The following is a 26,498-nucleotide window of genomic DNA, read 5'->3' as shown; positions in this document are numbered from 1 at the left end:
CTTTGCTTCCTGGGCAGGGCCGGTTCCGGATCTTTCTCCGCTGCAGCTGGGGCACTTGGTCCTGCTGGTACCTGCTGGGCTCTTCGTAGCCGCTCTTTCCAGAGGTGGGTGGGTGTGAGCTCCCCCGCCTGTCCCGCGTTGGCGTCGGCGGGCCCGCGGAGGGGCGCTCAGGCGCTGGCCGGGAGCCTACCCACCTCCCTGGGAGGTACGCCGCGGGCGCCCCGGGGAGAGCGCTTTCTTTGCCCGTGGCCTTTTGCTCGTGGAGTGGCGTCACCGTTCACCAGCCGGACGCGGTGGCTTCTCAGGACGCGCCGCCCCACACCCCACCCTGTTCGTCTAGTCGCTCAAATCCCCCTGCTCGCCCAGGCCCGCGGCTTGCCGGGCCCCGCAGTTGCCGGTGTCCCCACAGATCGGCTTTCCACGCGGAAGCCAGAGAGGTCTTGGCAGATCACAGATCTCATCTTAAAACCAACAGGTGGCAGGGCGCCTGGGTGGCTCAGTCGGGTAATCATCCCACTTCAGCTCAGGTCATGATCTTCCTGTTCATGAGTTCGAGCCCCACGTCAGGCTCTCTGCTGACAGCGCAGTCCTCCGTCCCCCTCTATCTCTCTCTCTCTCAAAAATAAACGTCAAAAAAACAACAACACAACAGCAACAGGTGGGTTCTCACTGCTCTCGTGGCAAAGACCAAAGTCCAAGTCCTTTTTTTTTTTTTTTTAATTTTTTTTTTAACGTTTATTTATTTTTGAGACAGAGAGAGACAGAGCATGAATGGGGGAGGGTCAGAGAGAGAGAGGGAGACACAGAATCGGAAGCAGGCTCCAGGCTCCGAGCTGTCAGCACAGAGGCGGACGCGGGGCTCGAACTCACGGACCGTGAGATCATGACCTGAGCCGAAGTCGGACGCTCAACCGACTGAGCCACCCAGGCGCCCCCAAAGTCCAAGTCCTAATCATGCACTAGCAGAGTGCCTGTGGTCTGGCCCCCACTTACTCAGCAGCCTCTCTCCCTACCAGGCCCTTTCATTCCCGGTGCTCTAGCCATCACTGCCCTTCCTTCCATTGGCACAAGGCACTCACTAACCACAGGGCCTTGGCACATGCCATTCTTGCTGCCTGAAATGTTCTCCCCAGCGCTCCATCTGTTTACTGTAACCGGTAAATTTCAGTCACCCGATTTCATTTCAGGGGCAACATCATTTAATCAGGGAAACCTTCCCTGCCTTTCCATCCTTTGCATTCCTGACTATTTGCTTACTGTCTCTCCAGACTACAGATGCCTAATTTTGCACATCACTGGTTTTCCCAACTTGCAACACAATGCCTGGTGAGAAGTCAGTGCTCAACCAATATTTGCTCCACAGGAGTGGAGTAACTTGTCTTAAAAGAGCAGCTACTGTTACAAAAGAGTGAAGGACCTATGACAGGAAGGAGGTACAGGAAACTAGAAGGATGCTGGCCCTAACCGACCTCCTGTATGAAACAAGGATGAATTTACACCCAAATCAAAGGTGGCTGCTGTTGGCAAAGCAGAAAGCTTGAGAGAAGCCAGGCTGCCTTGAAAGCAATGAGGTAAAAGGGATTTTCACGGAAGCACAAAATGGAAGAGAGTTTGTGTATCATGGGACAAAGGACACAGGGCTGGAGAGAAGGGGAAGAAGAGGCAAAAACATTACAAGGGAGGATTACTAGAGGGGTTGCCACTGGGCAGTGACCACAGTGGAAGCAGGACACCTCAATGTTTCTGAAAAGGAATCTGCCATAAACACCATTTCTATCGGGAAGCCTGGGGGCTCAGTCGGCTCAGATCATGATCTCAGGGTTCATGGGTTCCAGCCACACATTGGGCTCTGTGCTGACAGCTAAGAGCCTGGAGCCTTCTTCAGATTCTCTGTCTCCCTCTCTCTTTGCCGCTCTCCCACTCACACTCTGTCTCTCTCAAAAATAAATAAACATTAAAAAAAAATCATTTCTGTTTGACTACTCGAGCTGGCACAGTGAAAGCCCATACTCATGGTCTGGGATATTTTTCAGGCATACAAATGAATTTACAATTTCCATTCTGGGCAGGACAATAATAAGACCACAGAGATCCTAGACGGGCCAGGCATCACTAGGCTCATGATCAGATTCGACTTCTTTTACAATTATGGTTTACATCTTCTATAAGGTTCCATAATACACATTCTAGCAGATACAATTGGCTATAATGTACCTATTTGAAGTGCCCAGGGAAGTGTGACTGCCTTCTGTGTTTTAAGTTACAACCTTGAAAAATAAGTACAATTTTTTTCAACTGTAGAAACTAAAAAACAAAAACAAAAACTGTAGAGACTGAATAACAAAGACTAAGAGAAATCGTGCATTACCTCACAAGATACAGAGCATGTGTCAGTGAGATTTTAAAGAACTGTACCTGACCATCCCATGTGCCTCATACTTTGAATTCGTACAGTACTTGTACCAACAAGATTTATTTGCTTAAAGATCCTTTTCCTCATCAAATTCCATGATAACCCAAACCTTTTCTTTGTAATTTTAATCAAGTCTGAATTGAAATGGTTTTAAAGCTTATTTTTACTTTCACAGTTTTTTGTGTCTCTTCTGCTGCCACACAAATTTATTTTGTTGCGTGCTATCCGATGTTAATGTAGGTCTGTGAAAGTGTTACGTGGTTTTTACCATCATTGCTGGGTTGTTTTTTTTTTTCTTATGTTTATTTATTTTTGAGAGCTAGCCCACGCATGTGAGTGGGGGAGGGGCAAACAGAGAGGAGGACAGAGGATCCGAAGTTGGCTCCAGGCTCTGTGCTGACGTCAGTGAGCCCCATTTGGGGCTCAAACCCACGAACCGTGAGATCACGACCTGAGCCGAAGTCAGATGCTCAAGCGACTGAACCACCCAGGCGCCCCTAGCGTCATTACTGTTATCTATACGTGTAAACTATTTCGGCATTAATATGATGTGTTGGTATTTATTTTACTACCTAATGTCTTTAGCATTTTATCCCAAACCCCCAACTCAAATTTCAGTTCGGTATAATTTGGCTGTTTTCTTTTATAATTTGTTAATGTAGCTACTAAAGTTATAACCAAGGTTGAACCTCTCTGAAATTTACAAATCAATGAGGGCGTATCAGTCACTTACAGCTTGGATGAAAATGGAGAGCCATTTGGTTTTGTACCATTTCCTTGGTAATTTTCTCAAAGGAGCCTGCGCTGTTAACAGTAACCGTAGCTAGTAACTGTTTTGGTAGCTTATTAGCAACTGTATCTGTTCTCCGTTGTCATAATAATACATAGTAAATATCTAACAAGTAACATACAGCAACAGATTTTGTGGCTTGAAACAGTAATGGTTGATTCAGCTCACAATTCCGTGGGTTGGCCATTTGGTCTGGACTGAGCTGGGTGGTTCTTCTGGGCTGGCTGGTCTTTGCTCCTGTGCCCGTGGCCTGCCACCTGGTTGGAAGAGAACTAGCTGGTCTAGGATGCGCTGGGACACAGCTCGTCTCTCTGTCATCCCTCGGAGGGGCACTGGGGCTTATTTACATGGCGGGCACACTCAAGAAAAAGCCCGCAGGCCTTGTGAGGTCCATGTGTGGGGCTGGTGGGCAGTTGTTTCTGACACAACCTATTGGCCAAAGCAAGACACAAGGGCAAAAAGATCCGAAGAAGGGGAAATAAACTTCCCCTGCTGGTGATAGGAGCTGCAGAGTCACATTACAAAGGGCCTGGACACGGGGCGCCTGGGTGGCGCAGCCGGCTAAGTGTCCCCACTCTTGATTTCCTCTCGGGTTGTGATCCCGAGGTTCATGAGTTCGAGTCCCTCATGGGGCTCTGCACTGATGGTGAGAAGCCTGTGTGGGATTCTCTCTGTCTCTCTCTCTCTCTCTGCCCCTCTCCCAGGTGTGCATGCTCTCACTCTCTCCCTCAAAATAAATAAGAACAAAAAAGGGCCTGGATAAGGGAGGGGTGGAGAATCGATGCCATTTATGCAGCTAATTCTACTACAGTCCGCCCTTTGGCCTCAATTATCGACACCTCTCCACCGGAAAAACACTCCCCTCCTCCCAAGATCCCCAAAAGTCTCATGCAGCACCAGTACCCGGCTCAAAGGGCAAGGTCTCGTGGCCTACACTAGGTCGGATGTGGCCCAGGCCCATAAACTAAACATATCAGTTATCCGGCCCCCACACGGCGTACAATGGCCACAGGGGAAAGGACAGCCACAGTGAACGCTGGCATTTGGAAAGGGGGAGAGGGAGTGCACAGAGCGATCACTGGTCCGCAGCAATCCCTAAATCCACTGGGACAACGTGTTCAGGACCGCAGGAGTGGGGAGTGTCCTCTGATCAGGGTGAGTTCGGCCTGCTGGGAGCACTTCCCTAGGCCCTACCCCAACATGCCTCTGGCCTCTGCCCTCTTGGAGATCGCTCCTTGTCCGGCACCCTCTTGCTCGCTTTGAAAAATGTGCCCTTCAGGGACACACGCACCCCCATGTTTAGAGCAGCACTATCGACAATAGCCAAAGTACGGAAAGAGCCCAAATGTCCATCGATGGAAGAATGGATAAAGAAGATGTGGGATATATAGACAATGGAGTATTACTCGGCGATCAAAAAGAATGAAATCTTGCCACTGGCGACTCCGTGGATGGAACAGGAGGGGATTATGCTAAGCGAAATTGGTCAGAGAAAGACAAACATCACATGACTTCACTCATATGAGGACTTTAAGGGACAAAACAGGTGAACATAAGGGAAGGAAAACAAAAATAATATAAAAACAGGGAGGGGGACAAAACAGAAGAGACTCTTAAATATGGAGAACAAACAGAGGGTTGCTGGAGGGGTTGTGGGAGGGGGGATGGGCTAGATGGGGAAGGGGCTTAAGGAATCTACTCCTGAAATCATCGTTGAACCACATGCTAACTAACTTGGATGTAAATTTAAAAAATAAATTTAAAAAATTTTTGTAAAAAGAAAAGAAAAATGTGCACTCTAAGCAGCTCTGACACTCTTACTGCTCTTAGCAAACTGGAGGCCCACTGGCCTTTTTTCACTTAAACTGTCCAGTTCCCTGAAGCCAGCGGGTGGTGCTTTGTTCAACACGATGCCCGTGAAAACTTTGGGGGGGGTGTCAGCATCGTGGCTGAACAAGATGCCCTTCGTCGTGCCCCCCACTCAGCAACAAGTTAGCATCCGTCCCTGCACAGAGAGCCTTTGTGGGAACTGTGGGGCCCAGCCCCGTATGCCAAGGAACCCCAGCAGAGTCTCTCCCACCCCCGGGTCGGGTCGTAGGCACGCACACCTTGGTCCCAGCCGTGGAGCTTGCCCTGGCCGTGAAGTGGCCCCACCCTCTCTTGGCCGTGGCCTGGGAGCCCCTGGAAAACGCCATGTTAGTTCCCCCCAAAGGAAAGAGCTTTTGTGGGAGTCCAGGTAGATACTGCCAAAGACACCCGTGTCTCTCTTGCCCCTTCCAGAGGACTGAGTCAGGAGTACTGGGGCAGCAAGGGCTGGGAGAGCAGCAGATAGGACTCTCAGGGGCAAGAACGGACCCCAACACTGCCAACTGCACTGCCCACGAGCCACGAGGGACACCTTGCCCGCAGACCCCCCACCGGCACCCCCCGGGCTCTGTGCACCTCACCCGCACACACCCCCAGAGTACACTCCCGATGGCAACGACACGGAGCTTTGGCAAACGGTGGGCACGCACGCATAATGGGCCCAAGTCTGACAGCTGAGGAGAGACAACCAACTTGACCTTCAACAACACCTTTGGGAAACAAGAGGAAGGCTGTCGGCACTCAACCTGGTCACTTGCGGGGTGAAGAGGAGGCATACAATCAGCCACAAGGGGGAGCAAGAAATGTGGGGGAGGCAGGTCCACGGAAGGTCTGAGACAGCCCCGGAATCCCTAGCAGGACTGACCGGAACCGTACCAAAGGCAGTTAGCAGAGTTCAGAGGAAGTGACTGCTACCTCATTTTTTTTAACGTTTATTTATTTATTTTTGAGAGAGAGAGAGTGTGTGTGCGTGTGAGTGGGGAGGGGCAGAGAGAGAGGGAGGCACAGAATCCGAAGCAGGCTCCAGGCTCCGAGCTGCCGGCACAGAGCCCGACCCGGGGCTCGAACCCATGAACCGTGAGATCATGACCCGTGAGATCACGACCCGTGAGATCACGACCTGAGCCAAAGTCAGACGCTTAACCTACTGAGCCACCCAGCCAGGCACCCGGTCCTGTCTCCTCTTGATAGCAATTAAACCAACATATTAGCATACAGAGATCAGCAAATGCTCCCAGGGCAATGTGGCTGGTTGTGGTTTCTTGCTCATTTTTAGGTCCCTGGGGACACACACTTCCTGTGGTCCTAGACATTCCAAACTATGAAAAAAATGATCACACTCGGGGCGCCCGGGTGGCTCCGTCGGTTAAGCATCCGACTTCGGCTCAGGTCATGATCTCGTGGTCCATGAGTTTGAGCCCCGCGTCGGGCTCTGTGCTGACAGCTCAGAGCCTGGAGCCTGCTTCGATTGATTCTGTGTCTCCCTCTCTCTCTCTACCCCTCCCCCCCCCTCAAAAATAAAGATTAAAAAAAATTTTTTTTTTAAATGATCACACTAGACCCAGATAGGCAGTCCTCACAAGCGCCTGGCGGACACACAAACCACATCAACCCAGGAGGGGGCACTCAGCCAGGGCTTGGGAGTTCCCACAGACAGGAGCCCAGAAGTACACGGGCAGCAAGGGCATCAGTGCCCAGCAAGCGTGGACAAGAGACAACAGAACTGATCATTTGCCATGATGCCTGCGATGTTTTACCCAGCATCGTGAAATGTTCTGTGGCCCAACGGTTTTTCATAATATCTAGCGGCCAGACACTCCCAGATGATGAGGGAGCATAAGCCAAGCTGAGGGACAAAATACAGGCTGGCAATCACCCGCCCCACACACACACACACCCCAGTGAAATACGTGTGACATTCCTCAGGCAGTCCTGTCGGGCCCAAGAACAAAGGAAAGGGGTTTAAGTGCGTGCCATGGTGATGTGGGGAAACTAAGGCAAATGAAAAATGAAATTCCCTTACTGCCTACAGCCCATTGACAAGTCCTTGAGACAGCAGAGTGACCCCCCTCCAGGAGCTCAGCTGCCTCAAGGATGACACTTTGCTGGGGGCAAAAGGGAATCTTGCCTTAACATTGTCCCAACCTCGAGGACCCTGTAAGTCTGCTTCCTTTATCTCAACTCCCCCAAGATATACGCTGGCGACCCTACTCCAAGCTTCTGGCCCCTGATATAGATCTGAAGGGGCTCGTGACTGAGGTTTCATTAAACAGTAATAAATGGCATTTCCCTAGAAACAGCTAGTCCCTCAAGGTCCTGGAAACCTTGCTTCCAGAAGTCCTTAGAGACTTACTCTATCCTTGACCGCCCCCCACCCAACCTGAGGGTATGTAATGAGTTACCAGTGCAGTTCTTCCTGCCCACAGGTCCTGTCCCCGTGCTCTAATAAAATCACCTTTTGGAAACAAAGAATTCTTTCTTGGCCATCAACGCCAGACCCCACAACCCCCCCCCCCCATCACCCCAAAACTTCATCACAGAGACAGAAGTCAGTGCATGTGTTTTATTTATTTATTTACTTACTTAAATTTTATTTTAGAGAGAGAGAGAAAATGAGAGAGCAAGTAGGGAAGAGGGGCAGAGGGAGAGTGAGAATTTTTGTTTAATGTTTATTTACTTTGGGGAGAGAGAGAGGGAGGAGAGGAGAATCCCAAGCAGGCTCTGCAAAGTCAGCACAGAGCCTGACTCAGGGCTCAGACTCTCGAACTGAACCCTGAGATCATGGCCTGAGCCGAAGTCAGATGCTTAACCGACTGAACCACCCAGGCCCTCTGGAGAAAGAGAGAATATTCAGCAGGCTCCACACTCAGTGCAGAGCCCTACTCGGACTCAGTCCTACCACCCTGGGATCATGACCTGAGCCAAAATCAAGAATTGAACATTTAACTGACTGAGCCACAGAGGTCCCCCAGCACATGTGTTTTAAAATTTTTTTTTTTAATGTTTATTTATTTTTGAGACAGAGAGAGACAGAGCATGAACAGGGGAGGAGCAGACAGAGAGGGAGACACAGAATCTGAAACAGGCTCCAGGCTCTGAGCTGTCAGCACAGAGCCCGACGCGGGGCTCGAACCCACGGACCGTGAGATCGTGACCTGAGCCGAAGTCAGACGCTTAACCAACCAAGCCACCCAGGTGCCCCAGCACGTGTGTTTTAAAGCACAGTTAGGGCTTATAGCACAATTTCACTTATAACTTGCCCTATTTCCTTATTTTGTCTTGACCAAAAAACCTTTTAAATTTACTTTTCCTGTTTGCAGAACTACCTGTTTTTCTCTTTTATTTTTTTTATTTTAAAAAAATTTTTTTTTTACATTTATGTATTTTTGAGACAGAGAGAGACAGGGCATGAAAGGGGGAGGGTCAGAGAGAGAGAGGGAGACACAGAATCTGAAACAGGCCCCAGGCTCTGAGCTGTCAGCACAGAGCCGGACGCGGGGCTTGAACTCACGGACCGCGAGATCATGACCTGAGCCGAAGTCGGCCGCTTAACCGACTGAGCCACCCAGGCGCCCCTCTCTTTTATTTTTTTAACTTTTTAATTTAAAGCAAAAATTTTTTGAGTTTATTTATAAGAGACAGAGAGAGAGGGAGGGAGACAGCATGAGTGGGGGAGGGGCAGAGAGAGAGGGAGACAGAATCCGAAGGAGGCTCCAGGCTCTGAATTGTCAGCACAGAGCCCGACACGGGGCACGAACTCACAAGCCATGAGACCATGACTTAAGCCAAGGTCGAACGCTTAACTGACTGAGCCACCCAGGAGCCCGTATCTGTTTTATTAAAAAGAATTTACCTTAATAAGAATAAGGCATACTATATATGGTCATCTTAAAAGATATTAAAAAAAATTTTTTTAATGTTTATTTATTTTTGAAGGAAAGAAAGAGTGTGAACGGGGGGAGGAGCAGAGAGAGGGGGAGACACCGAATCCGAAGCAAGCTCCAGGCTCTGAGCTGTCAGCACAGAGCCTGACACGGAGCTTGAACTCATGTACCGCGAGATCATGACCTGAGCCAAAGTCGGATGCTTATCCGACTCAGCCATCCAGGCGCCCCCTAAACAATATTTAAAACCACAGTGTTATTGAAAGCTTTGTAAAATTTTTTTTTCAATTTACAACACATAATTAAGTTGTATTGACACAGAAAAATGACATAATGCATTTTCTTTGTGGCTTAAAAAGAATGTATGTGTTAGGCAAGAATGCACAGCTGAGGCATGGGTAACGATGGTAGGATACCTGAGTATTTTTATTTTCCTTTTTGGCCTAAACACCTTTGAGTTCAGGGTTTGGGTCCAACGAATGTTCCATTTCCTAGTTATCTTAAAAAGAAGCTTTAGGATTGTCTGGGTGCCTTGGGTGGCTGTCACTTAAGTGTCCAATTTTTTTTTTCTTGAGAGAGAGAGAGAGAAAACATGAGGGGGGGGGTGGGGGGCGCAGAGAGAGAAGGAGACAGAGAATCCCAAGCAGGCCCCGTGCTGTCAGTGCAAAGTCCGATTTGGGGATCGAGCTCACAAACTATGAGATCATGACCTGAGCCAAAGTCAAGAGTAGGACATTTAACTGACTGAGCCCCCCAGGCGCCCCGTGTCCAACTCTTGATTTTGGCTCAGGTCATGATCTCACAGTTTGTGAGCTTGATCCCCGAATCGGACTTTGTACTGACAGCACCGGGCCTGCTTGGGATTCTCTCTCTGTCCCTCTCTCTCTGTCCCTCCTCCCAAAAAATAAATTTAAAAAAAATTGAAAGTTTAACTTGCCCTTAGGAGAGCTAAGGGAGATCTATAGTAATTTAGATAGAACTTTATGTGATTAAAAAAAAAAAATTTAATGTTTATTTATTTTTGAGACAGAGAGAGACAGAGCATGAACGAGGGAAGGTCAGAGAGAGGGGGAGACACAGAATCTGAAGCAGGCTCCAGGCTCTGAGCTATCAGCACAGAGCCCGACGTGGGGCTCGAACTCATGGAGATCATGACCTGAGCTGAAGTCGGTCGCTTAACCGACTGAGCCACCCAGGCACCCCGAACTTTATGTGATTAATAAAGAAATCTAGACAAACATAAGCTTTTGAGGTTTTTGTCTAAAAATGCTGAGTCAGTACTTGCCAGAGTTCCAGGCAGAGGTGATGGGTACAGCAAGACCGGGCAGATTATTAAGGATTGGGGAAACAGAATCTAGTATACAGTTTTCCAGATGATTAGAAAAGATGATGTAATCCCTCCTCACAAATACTCATAAAAGCACCGACCCTTCTCTGGCCTCTGTTTCTTTGATTTTTTTGCAACACCTTATAGGTATTTGCCTCTTGCCGAGTCCTTTTGATGTGGAAAACAAAGGCAGAAGGAAATAGCAGATAAAATTAAATTTCCTTCTAACCTGCAGCCCATTGACAACTACTTGAGGCCCAGAGTAAAAGGTCTCTCCAGGAACTCTCTACTGTCTTGCTGCTAATGCTTTGCTAGAGGGCAAACAACCCCAGTTTGAAAATAGCTAGGCCTCCTGTATCGGAAGTCTTCTTTAGCATAGGAAAATCCTCCTGGAAACTTCCTCTGGACTTTACCTCCCCCAGCCCCATAGTACCTAACCAGTCTCTCCTCAGGGTCCCGTCCTCGTGCTTTAATAAAACCACTGTTGTGAACCAAGGGCGTCTTCAAGAATTCTTTCTTGGCCATCGGCTCTGGACCCCACCGTCACCCCAAAAACCTCATCATTTTCTCTTCCCTTTGGCCAAATGTCGTGTAGGCCCACCTCAACTGCCCTACCCGTTAGCTTCCTAGTAGGCCCTGCCCCCTCCAGGCTTAGGCACTGGGCCTCCACACTGTTGCCATAGTTACCTTCACACACAATCACGTTGCCTCTTTGAAAACCATCAACATGGCCCCTCCCCACTTTTGTGTCTCTTCTTCCCCAGGCCTCCCCTCAACTATAAGTGCCCTCTCCTCAAGCCACTCTGGCTGGTAACCACACTGATCCCAATAAGGGAGGCCTTTCATTTTATTCTTGAGTCTTAACAACTTCAGCTACCTTTAGAGGGTTGTGCTTGCTGCCGATGGGAGGAAATTGAGGGCTCCAGATCTCTTGAAGGAGGGCGATAGGATTTCCCCATTCCAGATAAGCTTCCCCAAGTGGCAGCTGTGACTCCTCATGTTCAATATTCTTTTTTTTTTTCCTTCATGTTTATTTGAGAGAGTGAGAGAGAGAGGCCGAGAGAGGGGGAGACAGAATCCGAAGCCGGCTCCAGGCTCTGAGCTGTCAGCACAGAGCCCGATGCGGGGCTCAAACTCCCAAACCACAAGATCATGACCTGAGCCAACGTTGGACGCTTAGCCAATTGAGCCACACAGGTGCCCCATCACCCTCAATATTCTTGATCACCTTTAAAGAAAGCACGCTTTGATGAGGTTTGGGAGTGATGGTGGCGTCTAAAAAAGAATTCTTGACTCGTCTTTGGTGCAAACAGGTGATTTTATGAAATCACAGGGACAGGACCTGTGGACAGAAAGAGCTGCACTGGGGTTGTGAAGAGTGACTGATTATATACAAGGGAATTGAAGAGGGGGGAGGGTAAGGAAAAAAGGCCTCCAAAAGGACTTTGACATGTGAAAGAGGACTCTTAAGATATTGGAGGCCTAGCTATTGTCAAGTTATGGTTGTTTCTCCCTTTAGCAAAGCATTAACATTAAGACTGTAGGGGGTTCCTGGAAAAACTTTTTACTCTGCCTGCCTCAAGTATTTGCCAAGGGGCTGTAGGTTATAAAGGAATTTAATTTTATCTGCCATTTCCTTCTGCCCTATTCCCCACATCACTAGGGAGGGGAGGGTGATGTTAGCGGTCCTAGAAACTGAGTGTATACATTTCTGGAGGTTAGGCTATTAATTAGATTGCTTTATCTTGTAATTTACTAAGACATTGGTAAACTGATGGACACACATGTCCTGCAGGACTGTGATCTCCATCAGTTAACCATTTGTTTTCTTTCCTTCCCTTTGTTCTTAGGCAGCCAGGAGTGCCTGAGGAATGTCACACACATCCCATCTGGGGGGGGGGGGGTGGGTTTAGCTTGTGCTTTGCCCTCCACTGGCCTTATGCCCCCTCATCCAGTTCACAAACACAAGCGTGAACTTTCCGCTGGAGACAGCAGGTTAATTTGCTTTGAGTAAAGGATAATTCTCTCACCAAGGTTTTTCTCCCTATGGAAACAAAGGAATCCTTTCTCATTATCACCCTAAGACCTAAGGTTGTCTTGTCTGCCTCCCTGGGTGACAGGTGGCAGGTTGCGTTGCACTCGCTGGATTCAAGTCCCCTTTGATAAGTGTCTGAGGGGACCTGTTTCTGCCCATTTATCTGGCCACCTGAATGAATGTCCAGTTAGTCAAGGTGGGGTCGGAGGTGTGGGCAGGTTCACCTTCCAAGGGGTGCTGGACAGGGCAAGGCAGGGAGTCATGATCAATAGAGGAAGAAGGGGGCCAATGACTGACTACGCCTGCTCCACAATCATGCCCTACTTTGGGGGAAGTCTTTGCACCGCAAGCCATAAACATTCGCGTAAAACGAAGCTTGCATTCCTGATCTGCATATAGGTCTGGTACAGGTGCCCTCATGGCCCCAAAGCGTGCCCTCGGCCGCCTGCAGGATGGCCGCGCCCGCCCTCCGCAGACAAGGACACGGCAACACCCTCTTCGGCGGCCACGCGCTTGTCCAGCCCCCGGCGGCAAGGGCGCGAAGAGCTCCGCCTGTGATTGGCAGCTCCACGGGGGCGTGGCCTCGGCGCGCGCAGCCCGGCGGCCTCTGACCCGCTCCGCCCGCCCCCGTCCCTGCCTGTGATTGGTGCCTTCGGCCCAGGGGGCGGGCCGTCAGCCGGTGGTGCGCGCGCAGCTGTCGAGTCAGTCCTGGAGCGACCTCTGCCTGGCCAGGCCCGCCCCCGTGCGTCACAGTCATGGCGGCCTCTCTTCTGCTGCGGCAAGGACGGTCGGGGGCAATGAAGGTAAAGGGAGCCGGGCCGGCGGCCGGGAGCCCGCGTAGGGCCGGGGCGAGGGGCACCTCCAGCCGTCCAGGTGGGCCCATGACGCGGTTCCGGGGTGGAAGAGAGGGCGCTGGGCCGGAGCAGGTGGCCGCGGGCCGTGGGGGGTGGGGGGGCGGCGAACGGACACTGACCCCGATCTCCTGGGGAGCCCCCGGCGTGCGGTGCCAAGGTCGCGGGCAGGTGCGAGGGCTCCCAGGTGTCCTGCGCCGCCGCGCTCGCTCCGAGACGTTGAGGACCGCGTCTTGACCCCTTAGGTAGCCCGGAGGGGAGAGGAGGGGACTCTGAGGTACCTGGGTGACCCGGTAACTTACTTGCCAGCCACTAAGATGCCCGCTTACATGATCCTGTCTGGGAAAAGAGAGGAAGACAGAGGGCTTTCTTTTTACGTGTAGAAAAAATGTGAGATCATTGCACTGCGTTTAAATTTGCAAAAGTCTCTTACAAAAGCACTGCCTATTCATTGCGAGATAGAGCGTGCAGATGGGGGGAGATCTGTTTCCGAGAGTCCACCGTTTAGTCCTTGAAACACCTGGTTCCAAATAATTTTTTCAGCTTTCACACGTACTTATAGTCATAAACATAAAGAGATATATTCTTACCTTCGTGTATGTAGGAGAGGCACCTTTGTTCTGTATGCAGCTTCTAGAAAAGCGCCTAGCACATAGCAGCTATTAGTAAATACATGTTGAGTGAATTATCAGTTTAGGTTTGCCACTTATGATACATTGTATGTGGTTTTGAAGCAGTGATCCACCTGCATCATTACTAACAGCCAGATAGTATTTATTCTTTTTATTTTTTAATTTTTTCTTAATGCTTGTGTATTTCTGAGAGATAGAGAGAGAGAGAGCGAGCAGGGGAGCGGCAGATAGAGAGGGAGACACAGAATCTGAAGCAGGCTCCAGGCTCTGAGCTGTCAGCACAGAGCCTGACAGGGCTTGAACTCACAAACCGTGAGATCATGACCTGAGCCGAAGTCAGATGCTTAACTGACTGAGCCACCCAGGCTCCCAGGTAGTATTTCTTCTAGTTGGTGTTCTAAGTATAGGAAAACACTTTATACAAAGAACCAGAGTATTTGGTAGGTTAAATAGTAGTTGGGGGCTACAAGAAGTATGCACAGGAGAAACTGTTTTTGACTTTTCTTGGAGTTACATAGTTCATAGTGACTGTCATGTGTTTTCTTTCTTGCAACTTTTTTTGTATTTTCCAAAATTTCCATATGTTATGAAAATTGTAATAACCGTTAGAAATATGACATGAATGCTATGTTATAACACGTTATATAGTACATGTAATGCATGTAATGATATATAACGTCTATAGGTCGCAATAGCTTCCAAATGGCATGACTCTAAAATGTCCATATTTGTTCATCCTCTGTCAGACTATGCTCCTAGACGCACGAGTGTTTCGAGGACTTGCTCCCTCGGTGTCTCTCTCTGCGGAATCAGGGAAGAGCGAAAAGGGACTGCCACCAAATCCCAAGAAGCAAAGTCCACCAAAAAGTAAGAGTTTAATGATAGTCCCAAGGGGAGAATAATGCAAAGTAAACAAATCAGTCTGCTTTCCAGGCGTGAAGAGTTTTACTAACCACATAATTCGATTCTTCATCTCCAGCCGTGTCCAGATTGTAATCCGACATCGGATCTGTGGCAGATTTTAGACCAAACACATCACTAATGCAACAGCCCTTGACTCAGCATTTAGCCCTGAACCAGTTCTGTCTGTGTTTTCTAAGTGCTGTGCTCTGATGTGTGGCAAGGGGACATTCGGATGGCCGTGACACAGATGCTGTGCTCCCGTGGCAGCCCTGAGCCCCACCTTGCTTTTCTCTCCCCCCCAGTTGTGACGCTTCTCAGTGTCTCAGAAACACAGATTAGCTTCCCAGGCTTCGTGGGCCACCGTCCTGGACTGCGGGCCTCCTTTCATGACCGTCGGGAGGGAGTTAAGAGCAGGAACCGTTTTCCATTACCGCTCACTTTGATGAAGCACGATGTCTGATCTCTGTCCGGCTTTGTCCAGAGTCATTTTGACTTTTATTGCTGGATTTTACTTTTTTTTTTTCTCCTTCCTGAATACCAACATAGCATATCCTCATGGAAGGAAAATACAATGTGCGACACTGTATTTTAAATACTTGTGGGAATTTTACTCTCTACTCCCTGCTCCTTATTAATAGGGGGCGCCTGGCTGGCTCAGTCAGCGGAACCTGGGACTCTATCTCAAGATTGTGAGTTTAAGTCCCGCGTTGGGTGTAGAGTTGATTTAAAAATAAAATCTTAGGGCGCCTGGGTGGCTCAGTCGGTTAAGCGTCTGACTTTGGCTCAGGTCATGATCTCACGGTTCGTGGGTTCGAGCCCCACGTCGGGTTCTGTGCTGACAGCTCAGAGCCTGGAGCCTGCTTCCGATTCTGTGTCTCCCTCTCTCTGTCCCTCTCCCCCTCATGCTCTGTCTCTTTCTCTGAAAAATAATTAAACATTAAAAAATAGAAATAAATAAAAATTAAAAAAAATAAAATCTTTAAAAAAAAGGAAGATGTATATGTACAGTCTCTTTGCAAATCTTTAACCTTTATATGTGGTTCAGAATGGTAATTTGAGTTTGTTGTCATTTTTCCTCATTTACCATTTCCTCAGTTTGAATATTTGAAAGTGTTTAGACATTGTTTTGTTCCTCCTTGGTGTGCACGCCAAAACATGGGTAGGTTTCAGAATATTGGTACCCTGTTGCCCGTGCTGGCCTCCTGACTGCATTTCATACCCTGTGATCTCAGCTGAGGAAACACACCTTCCTGATGGTGTCTCATTGCCTGGAGGCCTGAATTCAACATTGTTTAATTCATTCCTGTACCTGCCACATTTTTAAATCCAATTGTTTTGTTTTATAAGATTTTAAATCGATACCTTAAAAATTAGAACTCTTTTTTTTTTCCCCTTCTCTTCTCTTCTCTTTTCTTTTCTTTAATATAACCACAGTGCCAGGCACCTGGGTGGCTCAGTCCGTTGGGCATCTGACTCTTGATTTCAGCTCAGGTCATGATCCCTCCCAGTTTGTGAGATCAAGCCCCATAGCAAGGAGCCTGCTTGGGATTCTCTCTCTCCTTTTCTCTCTGCCCCTCTCCACTACCTTTCTCTCTGTAAGTAGATAAATAAACATTAAAAAAAAATAATAATTTACCCATAATCCCACCACCCACCAACCACTGTTGACATTAAAAAAAAACAAAAACAAAAAACCCCACAGTGCCATGATCACTCCTAAAAAAATGTTAACAACCTGGCCCCTGGGTGGCTCAGTCAGTTAAGCATCCAACTTCGGCTCAGGTCAATGATCTCACGGTTCATGAATTCGAGCCCCATGTCGGGCTCTGTGCTGACAGCTCGGAGCCTGGAGCCCGCTTCAGATTCTCTCTCTCTCTCTCTCTCTCTCTCTCTCTCTCTCTCTCTTTCTCAAAAATAAACACGAAAAAAAAATTTTTTCTGGGGCAGCTGGATGGCGTAGTTGGTCAAGTATCTCACTCTTGGTTTCAGCTCAGGTCGTGATCTCGCAATTCGTGAGTTTGAGCCCCATGTTGGGCTCTGCGCTGATGAAATGGAGCCCGATTGGGATTCCTCTCTCCTGGGATTCCTCTCTCCCTTTCTCTTTACCCTCCCCAGCGCGCGCTCTCTCTCTCTCTCTCGCACATGCTTTCTCAAAAAATAAATATAATTTAAAAAACTAATGCGAACAGCCAGAATGTCAGTTAAATTCTGCATTACACATGCACATTTCTGACATTCTTTCAGTGTTTACTGATGATTAGTGAATCTCATTACTAATGTTATTGATGCCTTTGGTGAATCTTAGTCTTGTATCTGCAATCCTACATCATAGGTTTATGAAACTGACTTAATGGATTTTAAAATATTGTGGCAGAGTCAGATTCCCCCCCCTTTTTTTAATGTTTATATATATATTTAAAATTTTTTTAATCTTTATTTTTGAGAGAGAGAGAGAGAGACAGAGTGTGAGTGGGGGAGGAACAGAGAGAGGGAGACATAGAATCCGAAGCAAGCTGCAGGCTCCGAGCTGTCAGCACAGAGCCTGATGTGGGGCTTGAACCCATGAAGTGTGAGATCATGACCTGAGCTGAAGTCAGATGTTTAACTGACTGAGCCACCCTGGCGCCCCAGTGTTTATATATTTTTGAGAGAGACAGAGCTCGAGCGGGGGAGAGGGGGGCACAGAGAGAGGGAGACACAGCATCCGAAGGAGCCTCCAGGCTCTGAGCTGTCAGCACAGAGCCCGATGTAGGGCTTGAACCCACAGACCGTGAGATCACGACCTGAGCTGAAGTCGGACGCTTTACCGACTGAGCCACCCAGGCGCCCCCGAAGATCCTTTCTTAAACATGCTTCTATGTGTGAGTAGAATAGGGTGCTTGTTTATGTAACAGTTTTAGGCGCAGTTATGAGCAGGGAACATTGACCTAGGAGTTGGCCCTGGGCCTGTGTAGTTTGTTCATCAGTCATCAGTCTGGATGAGGTTCCTCCCCGCCTGAGTGGGGTCAGCACGCAGGCCTTGCTAGGCCCCTGTGAGGGGCATATGGGTGTGCGGTGTCGATTGAGTGTAGAGTGCTTTCAGGTGGGAAGACAGTATTGCGAACTACGCTGTCTTTAATGCGTGTGAGATCTGTGTGTAATCTAAAAGTACTTATAATCCCTGTATGAAGAAAAAGAATTTCTAAACCGACATGTATAGGCCTCAGTGTTTGCCAGAGATGTCCGCGCTCGTGAGACTGGTCAAGCGAAAAATGCTTTCTGCCTGCTGCTGGCCCATTAACGCCCCAGGTTAAAGCCCTGTCTGCTCTCCCTGGCTTTGGGAGCTTTAACGGAAGTTTCCCGCATGCAGATCTGGCCCTGTGCGCTCACCCTTGGGGTCCCATCTCTAGGCAAAGTGCCTGCCTCAGAGGCAGGACCCCGGGGTTCCAGACGACGTTCTGCCCTATTCCTTCTGGGACTCCAGCTTCTTGTAGTGCTTCCTTCCTGAGGAGAGCCACCAACGCAGATGTCAGGGCCCAGGGTCTCCTCACAGGTGCCCCTCCAGACGGTCCGCTCAGTCCAGTCACTATGGCAACAGTCAGTACTAAGTCATTGACTAAAGACTCCTGTGCCGCCTTTTCAAGGGTCTTTCCGGAAGTCCTCATTTCAGTCTGAAAGGTGAGGAATCTCTGGAAATAGGGATTTGTCGTGTTTACTTCTAAGCAGCAGTGCCCGGCACACGTTGTGCCGTCTGGTCCTCAGAACCCGTGAGCAGGCGGTACTCGTCTCCCTGCCTTAGATGAGAGTGGAGGAGGGAAGAGGCCTGTGAGCTGCCCAAGGCCACTCGTGTGTTAGTAGTGCGGCCGGATGTAAACCCGGGCAGGAAGGCCCCACCATCTGTAGTTTTCTTCTCCGTGCTGTCTTGCCTCTGAGAAAGTCTCAGTCCTCAGACAAGCAAGCAGACAAGCAACTCTATAGTCCTATACATGTAAAAGAGTTTTAGTTCACATAAAATTTGAGTAACTGTGCTCCTTCCTGTTGTGTCGAAATGTGCTTTGGTTCCGAGATTGGTTTTGTGACCCAGTGACGAGATCTGGAAGAATTTTTTAACTTTTTTTTTTTTTAACGTTTATTTATTATTGAGAGACAGAGCGTGAACAGAGAAGCGGCAGAGAGAGAGGGAGACACAGAATCGGAAGCGGGCTCTGAGCTGTCAGCACAGAGCCCGACGCGGGGCTCAAACTCAAAAACTGCAAGATTGTGACCTGAGCCAAAGTCGGATGCTTGACCAACTGAACCACCCAGGCGCCCCAGAATTTTTTTTTTTTTTTTTAAATGTTTATTTTTGAGAGAGAGAGAGAGACAGAGTGTGAGCAGGGGAGGGGTCGAAAGAGAGGGAGACACAGAATCTGAAGCAGGATCTCGGCTCAGCTGTCAGCACAGAGCCTGACATGGGGCTCGAACCCACAAACCACGAGATCATGACCTGAGCCAAAGTCAGACGCCCAGCTGACTGAGCCACCCAGGTGCCCCAAGATCTGGAAGAATACTAAGGTGGCTAATCCATTTCAAACACCATCGTCATTTGTGCCTGTGTTAGGGAGACCACCAAAAACGTGCAGGTCATGGCCTCACTTTTCGCCCCAGCAGAAAAGAGACCTGGGAAGTGCAGCTAAGTTCAGTTGGAGAGGAGGTGGAGACGCAGTACGGCTTCTCCGTCTGCACGGTGACCAGTGTTTGTGCGCCTTTACCGTGCACGGGCCGTGGTCATTTATCCGCTCTCCGCCAGAGTAGACACAGCCCCGGAGGTCGCCGTCTTGTGCTGTGAGATGTGCCTGCGTGGCCAGCCTTCCCTAGGTGGTTTCGTGTTTTCGTAGATTTGTTTCTCGAGGGAGGTCAGTATCAAACTAAAACAGTATGTGGGCGTCCCGCTCTGGCCAAAAGTGTGCGACTTTGTCAAAACCAGCAGGCGAGGTCAACGTGCGAGCCCTCGTTCCTCTAGGTGATAGTGCTGTTTCCCAGGTGACGTCATTCTGCACCTCACGGCGGGGCCACACTCGGTCTGCGCCCTGCGCCCTGCACCCTGCAACAGCAGCTGCCGGTGGTGGCTCCCAGCCATGTGGCAGTTTCCTTCGGGGGTCGCGGGGGTGGGGGGGCGGTTGCTGGGCCCGTGCTGCACTGGGCCAGAAATTGACTCTCAATTAAAGGAGAATGCATTTTTGTTTTGGTCCAGTGGCCTTTCCCTGGAATTCTCCCAGTAACTTAGCATGAATAATGAAAATGCTCTTATGTCGTATAATAGGAATTTCCTCTTCAAAGAGAATTTTTAAACGTTAGTCCCATATGAAGTTTTCTTTCCATTGTCAGTGGGTGATAACTCAGCCTGTAACGTAGTTCCGATCACTTATTTGCAGTTTTTAAATCTCCACCACACACTTTGGAAGATTCAGGAATTGTAATTTTTCTATTCAAAACAGCCCATGTAAGAGACACCTTATTTTTAGTTCATTTTTCATACTTGGAGCATTCATGCCCAGCGTAAACGTGGTGCATGGTACAGGTGAGCGGGCACAGCGGCGGGCACGGCCTGCTAGGAACCGCTGAGCTGATTCAGGTATGCTTTACAGAGACAGAGCAGAGCGTTCAAGTGTGCCTACATTCCTTTGCCTCATTTTGAGGTTTCACGTGACCCTGGGGCTCTGTGAGAGTCCTGAAGTTAGGTCAGCACCCGCCTAGCATGCGGAGGGCAGGTTCTGGGCTGGCACGTAGCCACAGCTTCCGACGTGGCATGGAGGAGGTAGGGGTGAAGGTGCTGACGGAGGGGGTGGAGGGGGTGGAGGTGACAGATGTAAACAGTCCCCTCTGCTCTGGCTGCCCGGTCAAGCCCTTTCGCACCGCCCGGTTTCCTCTCCGGCCCATTTCTGATTTTTGGTGTTTCCTCGGGTTTCTTGGGTCATTTTCTGTCAATCTATCATGGGTAGGTCCCTGAGCTCAGAAACCAGTTAGAACCCTTTTTGGATACGGGTAAGATGGTGATCTTAGGAATACGTTTTTTTTTCCCACTTGAGAGAAGCAGGATTCAGATCTTTTCAGTATAAAGTAGACAGACCCCCTAGACTTGAAAGTGAAGTCTCTGCATTTAGAATTTGCTCGTCTGTAATGTGTGTAATTTCGGCTTTAGATTTGGAAAGTAATTTTAATTTATAAAAACTTGTCTTATATTTTTCTTTAAATCTGCAGGGTTAGAAAGGGTTTACCACCTGAGAAAACTGAATGAAGTTAGTTCTAATCAACTTACTGTGCAATGTTATTTTTTTAATAATTGATGCTATGAAATATAAAGGTTTTTTTTAGCCCTTTTCCTTTTTTTACACCTTAAAACCTGTTGTTCATGTATATATATCTCGTTATCAATTTATTTTAGATTCTTTTGGTCATGTAATACTTGCCTTTGGCCGAGGAGATCCCCGAATGACTTCTGATTTTGAAGGGCTTTTCTCCTCCTTAGGGCACCTTGATTTGAACGACATTATCCTCTTCCCGGTACCCTGCAACACTTAAACACGTGTGTGTGCGGACCCAAACCCAAACCAGGTTCTTGTCTCTAGTTGTGCTTTCTGGGTTTTCAGAAAGTTCAGGTTCGTCCAGCGTGGATAACTTCTTTAATATTCGAGAGGCATCAGTTTTCTTAAAGATTTAAGAAAGTACACATTTGTAAAGCTTGCAGTGGTTGTTGGAAAATATCTTTGTGGTTTAACGATTTGAACTTTGGGTGAAGTAGTCGTTTAAAAATGAGCATCAAAGAATTTGGCATTGTGAGAAGCGGAGACAAGTTTGTTACTCCTGTTGGTAAAAACAGCTGCTTGTTAATTTTTCAGCTGCAAAGGAATGACCTACATTTCTTACTGTTCTCTCTCAGGCGGCTTGACTTTGACCTAAGAGTGAGTTCCCATGGAACATTCCTTAGGATGATTACATTGAAGATATTACAATAGCAAGTTCTTATTTAACGAGCCGTCTGTGACTTATGAATTTGGATTGTTGTACAAAATATTGAGAATAACGTTCCTCTTTATGCCATTTCCTAGATGTAGTGGAACCAAAGGAGAGGGGCCAACTCGTAGCCACCCCAACAGCAGCCGAATTGTCTAAAAACTTGTCTTCACCCCGTGCTCACCCGTCAGTTGTGAGTCCGGGCGGGCTGGTAGCTGGCCCCGGCCCCGGCCCCGAAGGCAGCATGCTATTCACAGCCGAAGGGGCTCCAGAGTTCCGGTCGCGAAAGACTGTCGTAGAGACGCCTCAGAAAGTTCCGTCTCCACTCAGGAAGCAGGGCACGGATGCAAAAGCTCTTAGGGAGAGCAGGGGAGATGGTTCATCTTCATCGTCCTCTTCGTCCAGCTCCTCCGATTCCGACTCCGAGGGGGAGGGGGAGAGCTCCACAGCTGACCCCCAGGGGACGAGCAGGGGCAGAGGAGGGCCTCCCAGACCGCAGGCGTCCCGCCCCCTCGAAGATGGAGCCCCCAGAGTTGCAGTAGCCGCCAAAGAGCAGCCCCGCTCGCAGCCAGATGTCCCCCCTCCCGAGAGGCCCCGTCCGGCCAAGAAGAAAGGGGGCACCATCAAGCCGCCAGAGGACAGAAAAGACACAAAACGCAAAACCACAACACCCAAGTCACCAGCAGATAAAGAGTTTATGAAACAAAACGTCAAGGAAAAGCAATTCCAGAAAATCGTTAGATCAAGTGAAACCGATAAAGAAGGCCAAAGGCTGCCTAAAGTCGAAGAAGTCCCGCCTGCTCAGACAGAGTCAGGATTGTCTACACAGCCGGCCGGCGGCCAGGCGCCCGTTCAGTGGCGGGAAAGAACCGGGACAGCAAGACCGCCGCCAGCCGCTCCTGAGGCCAGCGAGAGACACCGGGGCCGACACGCAGCAGAGCGTGGTGGGGAGGTGGCTTTTCCCCTGTTCAGCAAAGTAAATTTGGGGGCGCAGGTGATAGAGGGAGCCCTGAAGGCCGCGGGAGAGACCCTGGAAGGTCAGGCGCCAGTCCGAAGTTTGAAGCCGGTTCCTGCTCCTAGCGAAGGCGATTTCCAGGACAAGGCCTCGGGCCCAGAGCCTGAGGGCGGGGCCGGGATGGCGGAAGACCCTGCCCCTCCAGGAGGGCCGGACAGCACCCAGGGTATACCTTCACTTGCGCCCTCGAGAGCCCTGCTTTCCCGGGCGGGTGGTGGGCCTTCGGAGGCCTGTGCGCCCCGAGGAGGGGTCCAGGTAGTCAGGCACCTGCAGCGCGGCCTCCGGCGGGCAGAGGACTGGGCCGGGCTCCTGAGGGACCCACGCCTTGTGCGCGGCATCCCTGGGGCGTTTCCTGTTTATTTTGTGGTGAAACAGCGTGCGCTTGGCCCTCCTGGCTGTCCCACGGCCAGGGTGATGTTTCAGCTCTAGTGGTTTCACGGCCCCCTTCGCTTTGGAAGGTGTCCATGGGCTCGCAGGGCCTCTGGTCAGCGGGAAGGGGGTCCTGATTCACTCCCACAGCGAAGAGCCGTGCTTACCCCTGGCGTGGGGTATGGGGGGATACGAGGGGTGTTGCTTTTAGGTTTCTTAGACCGGAGGGGAAATACGCATTTTGGGAAGTCCCGCAGTAAGTGACACAGGGCGGCTTTAGTCTTCTTTCCGCTGGGTGACGTTTCCTTCTCTGATTTACCCAAAAACTCAATGGGCTGCTTTGTTTTTCCATATTGAATTTTTATGAAGGGCTATTTGCTATCACAGATTTTTAGGGTTTTATTCCTATTATGCTCCCGACTTGTGCATCTAACGTTATGAAGGCACATGCTGCAGGCAGTCGTGGCGAAGCCGGCAGGGCCGTCCCCGGGTTCAGAGCCGGGCCCCGCAGAGTGTCTGTAAAATGCTGCGTTGCTAACAAACCCGGCCCCTTCTTACTTGCTCCTTAGTCTTCCTAAAGCCTCCGCCTTTGCCTGATGTCCATTATGTGCTAATCGTTATCGGTTGCGTTCCGTTGACAGAATTTGTGTGTTTTCTTTCTTCCGTTTTCTCCGTCTTTCGTTAATACACAAAGTGCCAGCCTTGTCCAGACTTGGAGGATGCAGTTCCTGATGCTACAAATTGGAGATGAAAACCAAAACTTAGGAGGACGACAGCAAACCATTGTTGTTTTTCTCGCACTCCCTTTGCCCTTTGGGGGGTAAGGAGGCCGCCCAGGAGCACAGCCCCCGTGTGGTGTCGCTGAGCAGTCCTCTGCTCGGGTTCCTGCCCCGAGGTCCCTGCGCCTACGTTTCCCTCCGGCTAACACCTTCCCTGCATCCGCCATTGTGCCTGCACCACGTGGGGAGTCTCTCTGCTCGAGATCGGGAAGGTGTCAGCTCTGCATGAGTCCTCGTTTTTGTTTAACACAGCCGAAGACATGACAGACAGAGCTTTGGGTGTGAATTCAAATGGTGGAAGGTGTGCTTAGATGATTTCCTGCGCAGCCTGGGTAGCCGTGCAGGGGCCTCCCGGCAGGCTCCGCCGTGTGCCCTTGCGCGGACGTCCCAGGGCAGGAGAGCTGCGTTCTTTTGCTTCAGCTGTGCACTTTGAGTTTTAGATCACCCAATGTCCTTTTTCCACGTCAAGAAATACAACTTAGCTTGTACGTTTTAGCCTGAATCAAAAGTATTCCAGCAGCTTTTTCAAAAAAAGTTGAAAACTTTGCATCTCACTTACAGTTCCCCTTAACTTTGTTACGTTGTTCAGACAGAGTCTAGTTTCGTGTATCCAGAGACTTAGAGGGCTCACCTGGCTTCTGCTTTTGAAAATTTTTTTCTGCAAATAGTTTATTCCTACTCCTGTAGATCTGCTTGTCTCTCTTGCACCCTCAAGTCCTGAAAGTCCCTGCATCCTTGTCGTAGGCATTTTCACAGCTCTGCGCGGCACGGGCCGGGGAGCGTACAGAGTAGGCTGTTCAGACGCCTCGTAAGAACCAGCGGCTCCCACCGCCGCGGCTGCGAGGTTTAGAGTACGTCTTCGGCTGATTCCTTTATTTTGCGTCTGAGGATCCTGTAGCTTTCACCGGCTTCCCTAGTTAGACAGTTTATCTCAGGATGCGGGGTGCGCGGTGTCTGAGAGCTGAGCCCCGCGGGAACGCCGCCCGTCCCACGTTCTCACGGGCCTTGCGTTTCCCCCCACAGAGTCCGCTCAAGCCGCCAGCGCCTCGGAGCCACTGGACGACGCCACCTACAAGAACCTGCAGCACCACGACTATACCCCGTACACCTTCTTAGACCTCAACCTGGACCTGTCCCAGTTCAGGATGCCCCAGCCCTCGTCAGGACGGGAGTCCCCTCGCCACTGAGCGCCCCCTTCAGAGAGTAACTTCCCGTTGTCTGGGCTACAGAAATAAAATCCGCCCCGGTCGTGAGGCCTCGTGTGTGATCGGTGTCCCTCGTACGGTGAACCCTGAGCTAGCGACCCTGCTCTGACCATTGGTTCGACGGGCATCAGAAACGTCTGTGCACAAGGGGTTTTCCTCTCTTTATAAAGCTGGGGTCCGCCGCACAGATCGTAGCATTAGAGAGCCGTAGGGGCTTTCCATCAGCGTGTGTCCGCTGTGCCGAGTCCCTGGTCAGTTTAACGTCCGTCTGCTTTCCAGCCAGGTGCCCATACGTGTGCTGAGGACTTCTGATTTGGTAGACCTAGCTTCTGATCGTCGAAGATAGGGTTTCACTGATTTTATCTCCTGTTCTGCAAAGAGACTAAAACATTAGGTTCTAGCACTTTATTGTTAGAGAGGGAATGGAATCCTTTTCGTTCACCAGAATTCGGTGTTTGATGTAAACTCAGGCGGGATGGGGGGGGGGGTTACAGTTTTGTGGGGCCCATCAGCAGCTCCGCCCCCGGATGGCTGCGGCGGACTCCGGACTCCTCTGCTACGAAGGGTTTCTGGGTCTGCCAGGGCTCGGGATAACGTTGCTCACGCCTCGGGGCGTAAGCGGTGTGTGTCAGGCTGTGTGTTTGCACTCACACCCTGCGGAGACGAGGTGAACTGTCTGCTCGGAGACCAGTGGAGGTGAGGTTACACCAGACCACGAGAGCGGAGGTGGGAGGTGCGTCCGTTTGTCAGGGCAGAAGTCTGTCTACCCGCTGGTGTCCCAGCCGTGGTTTGCTCTGTTCTCACATGGCCCTTGTTCCTCTGCCCAGACCCCAGGGCATCACCTCCCTTCATCTGCATTCTGGTCCCTGGCCTCGAGTCTACAGCACACAGTGTGGAGCATGGAATTCTTTTCCACGTGTCTGTCACCCTAGTATTGTCATCATCCGCCTCCGAGTTTATTACCGCCGGGGGAGACGCTTGGCGACTCCGCGAGCTTCTCCTGATCGCATTGTTTTATCAGAAAAGTACCAAAGCCACCTTACCTAAAGGGAGAAAATGGAAAACCCCTAGGGCCACGGCCATCGCTGATGTGTCACACACCTCCCCGGTGGTGGTGGCTTCAGAGAGGTCGCCCCACGACATGCAGACAGTTCTCTCTCCTGCCGGCTGTGCCCGTGTGATACCTGGCTTTGCAAACCGTGGCCCGCAGAACCTGTGCGGGGGGTGGGGCACAACCACGGTGCGTTTCCCCGACCGCACGTGCTGCAGGGGCTGGGGATTCTCCCGACGGAACGATCTGGATGAAGAAATTTTCGTCTGCATGAAGTTTTCCCTGGGAACCAGCCCTGTTAAATTATCCTCTCTCTCTGACCCCCAAAGCCCTCGCGAGCCGATGGGGGCGGTTCTCCACCGAGTGTGGTTTGGGACCCCAGCTCGTCCCCATGCTCTCTCCTAGC

The 26,498-nt window shown here is 50.1% G+C and overlaps 1 protein-coding gene across 3 annotated transcripts; it reads left to right on the top strand.

Annotated features, from left to right (window-relative positions):
- Positions 1-13,009: 13,009 nt before the first annotated feature.
- NDUFV3 (NADH:ubiquinone oxidoreductase subunit V3) lies at positions 13,010-25,089 on the top strand. 3 transcript variants are annotated; one of them, XM_042956571.1, is made up of 4 exons: positions 13,010-13,118; positions 14,545-14,665; positions 21,769-22,854; positions 24,860-25,089. In XM_042956571.1, the coding sequence occupies exons 1-4, from the start codon at positions 13,071-13,073 to the stop codon at positions 25,021-25,023; spliced, it is 1,419 nt and encodes a 472-aa protein (XP_042812505.1). In that variant the 5' UTR covers positions 13,010-13,070; the 3' UTR covers positions 25,024-25,089. The 3 variants fall into 3 exon arrangements, with proteins under 3 accessions (XP_042812505.1, XP_042812507.1, XP_042812506.1); XM_042956572.1 differs by having other exon boundaries at positions 13,103-13,188; XM_042956573.1 differs by lacking the exon at positions 21,769-22,854.
- Positions 25,090-26,498: the final 1,409 nt, after the last annotated feature.

Source organism: Panthera tigris, chromosome C2 (genome assembly GCF_018350195.1).
Source record: "Panthera tigris isolate Pti1 chromosome C2, P.tigris_Pti1_mat1.1, whole genome shotgun sequence".
Classification (NCBI taxonomy): domain Eukaryota; kingdom Metazoa; phylum Chordata; class Mammalia; order Carnivora; family Felidae; genus Panthera; species Panthera tigris.
This window is presented reverse-complemented; position numbering and strand designations above follow the sequence as displayed.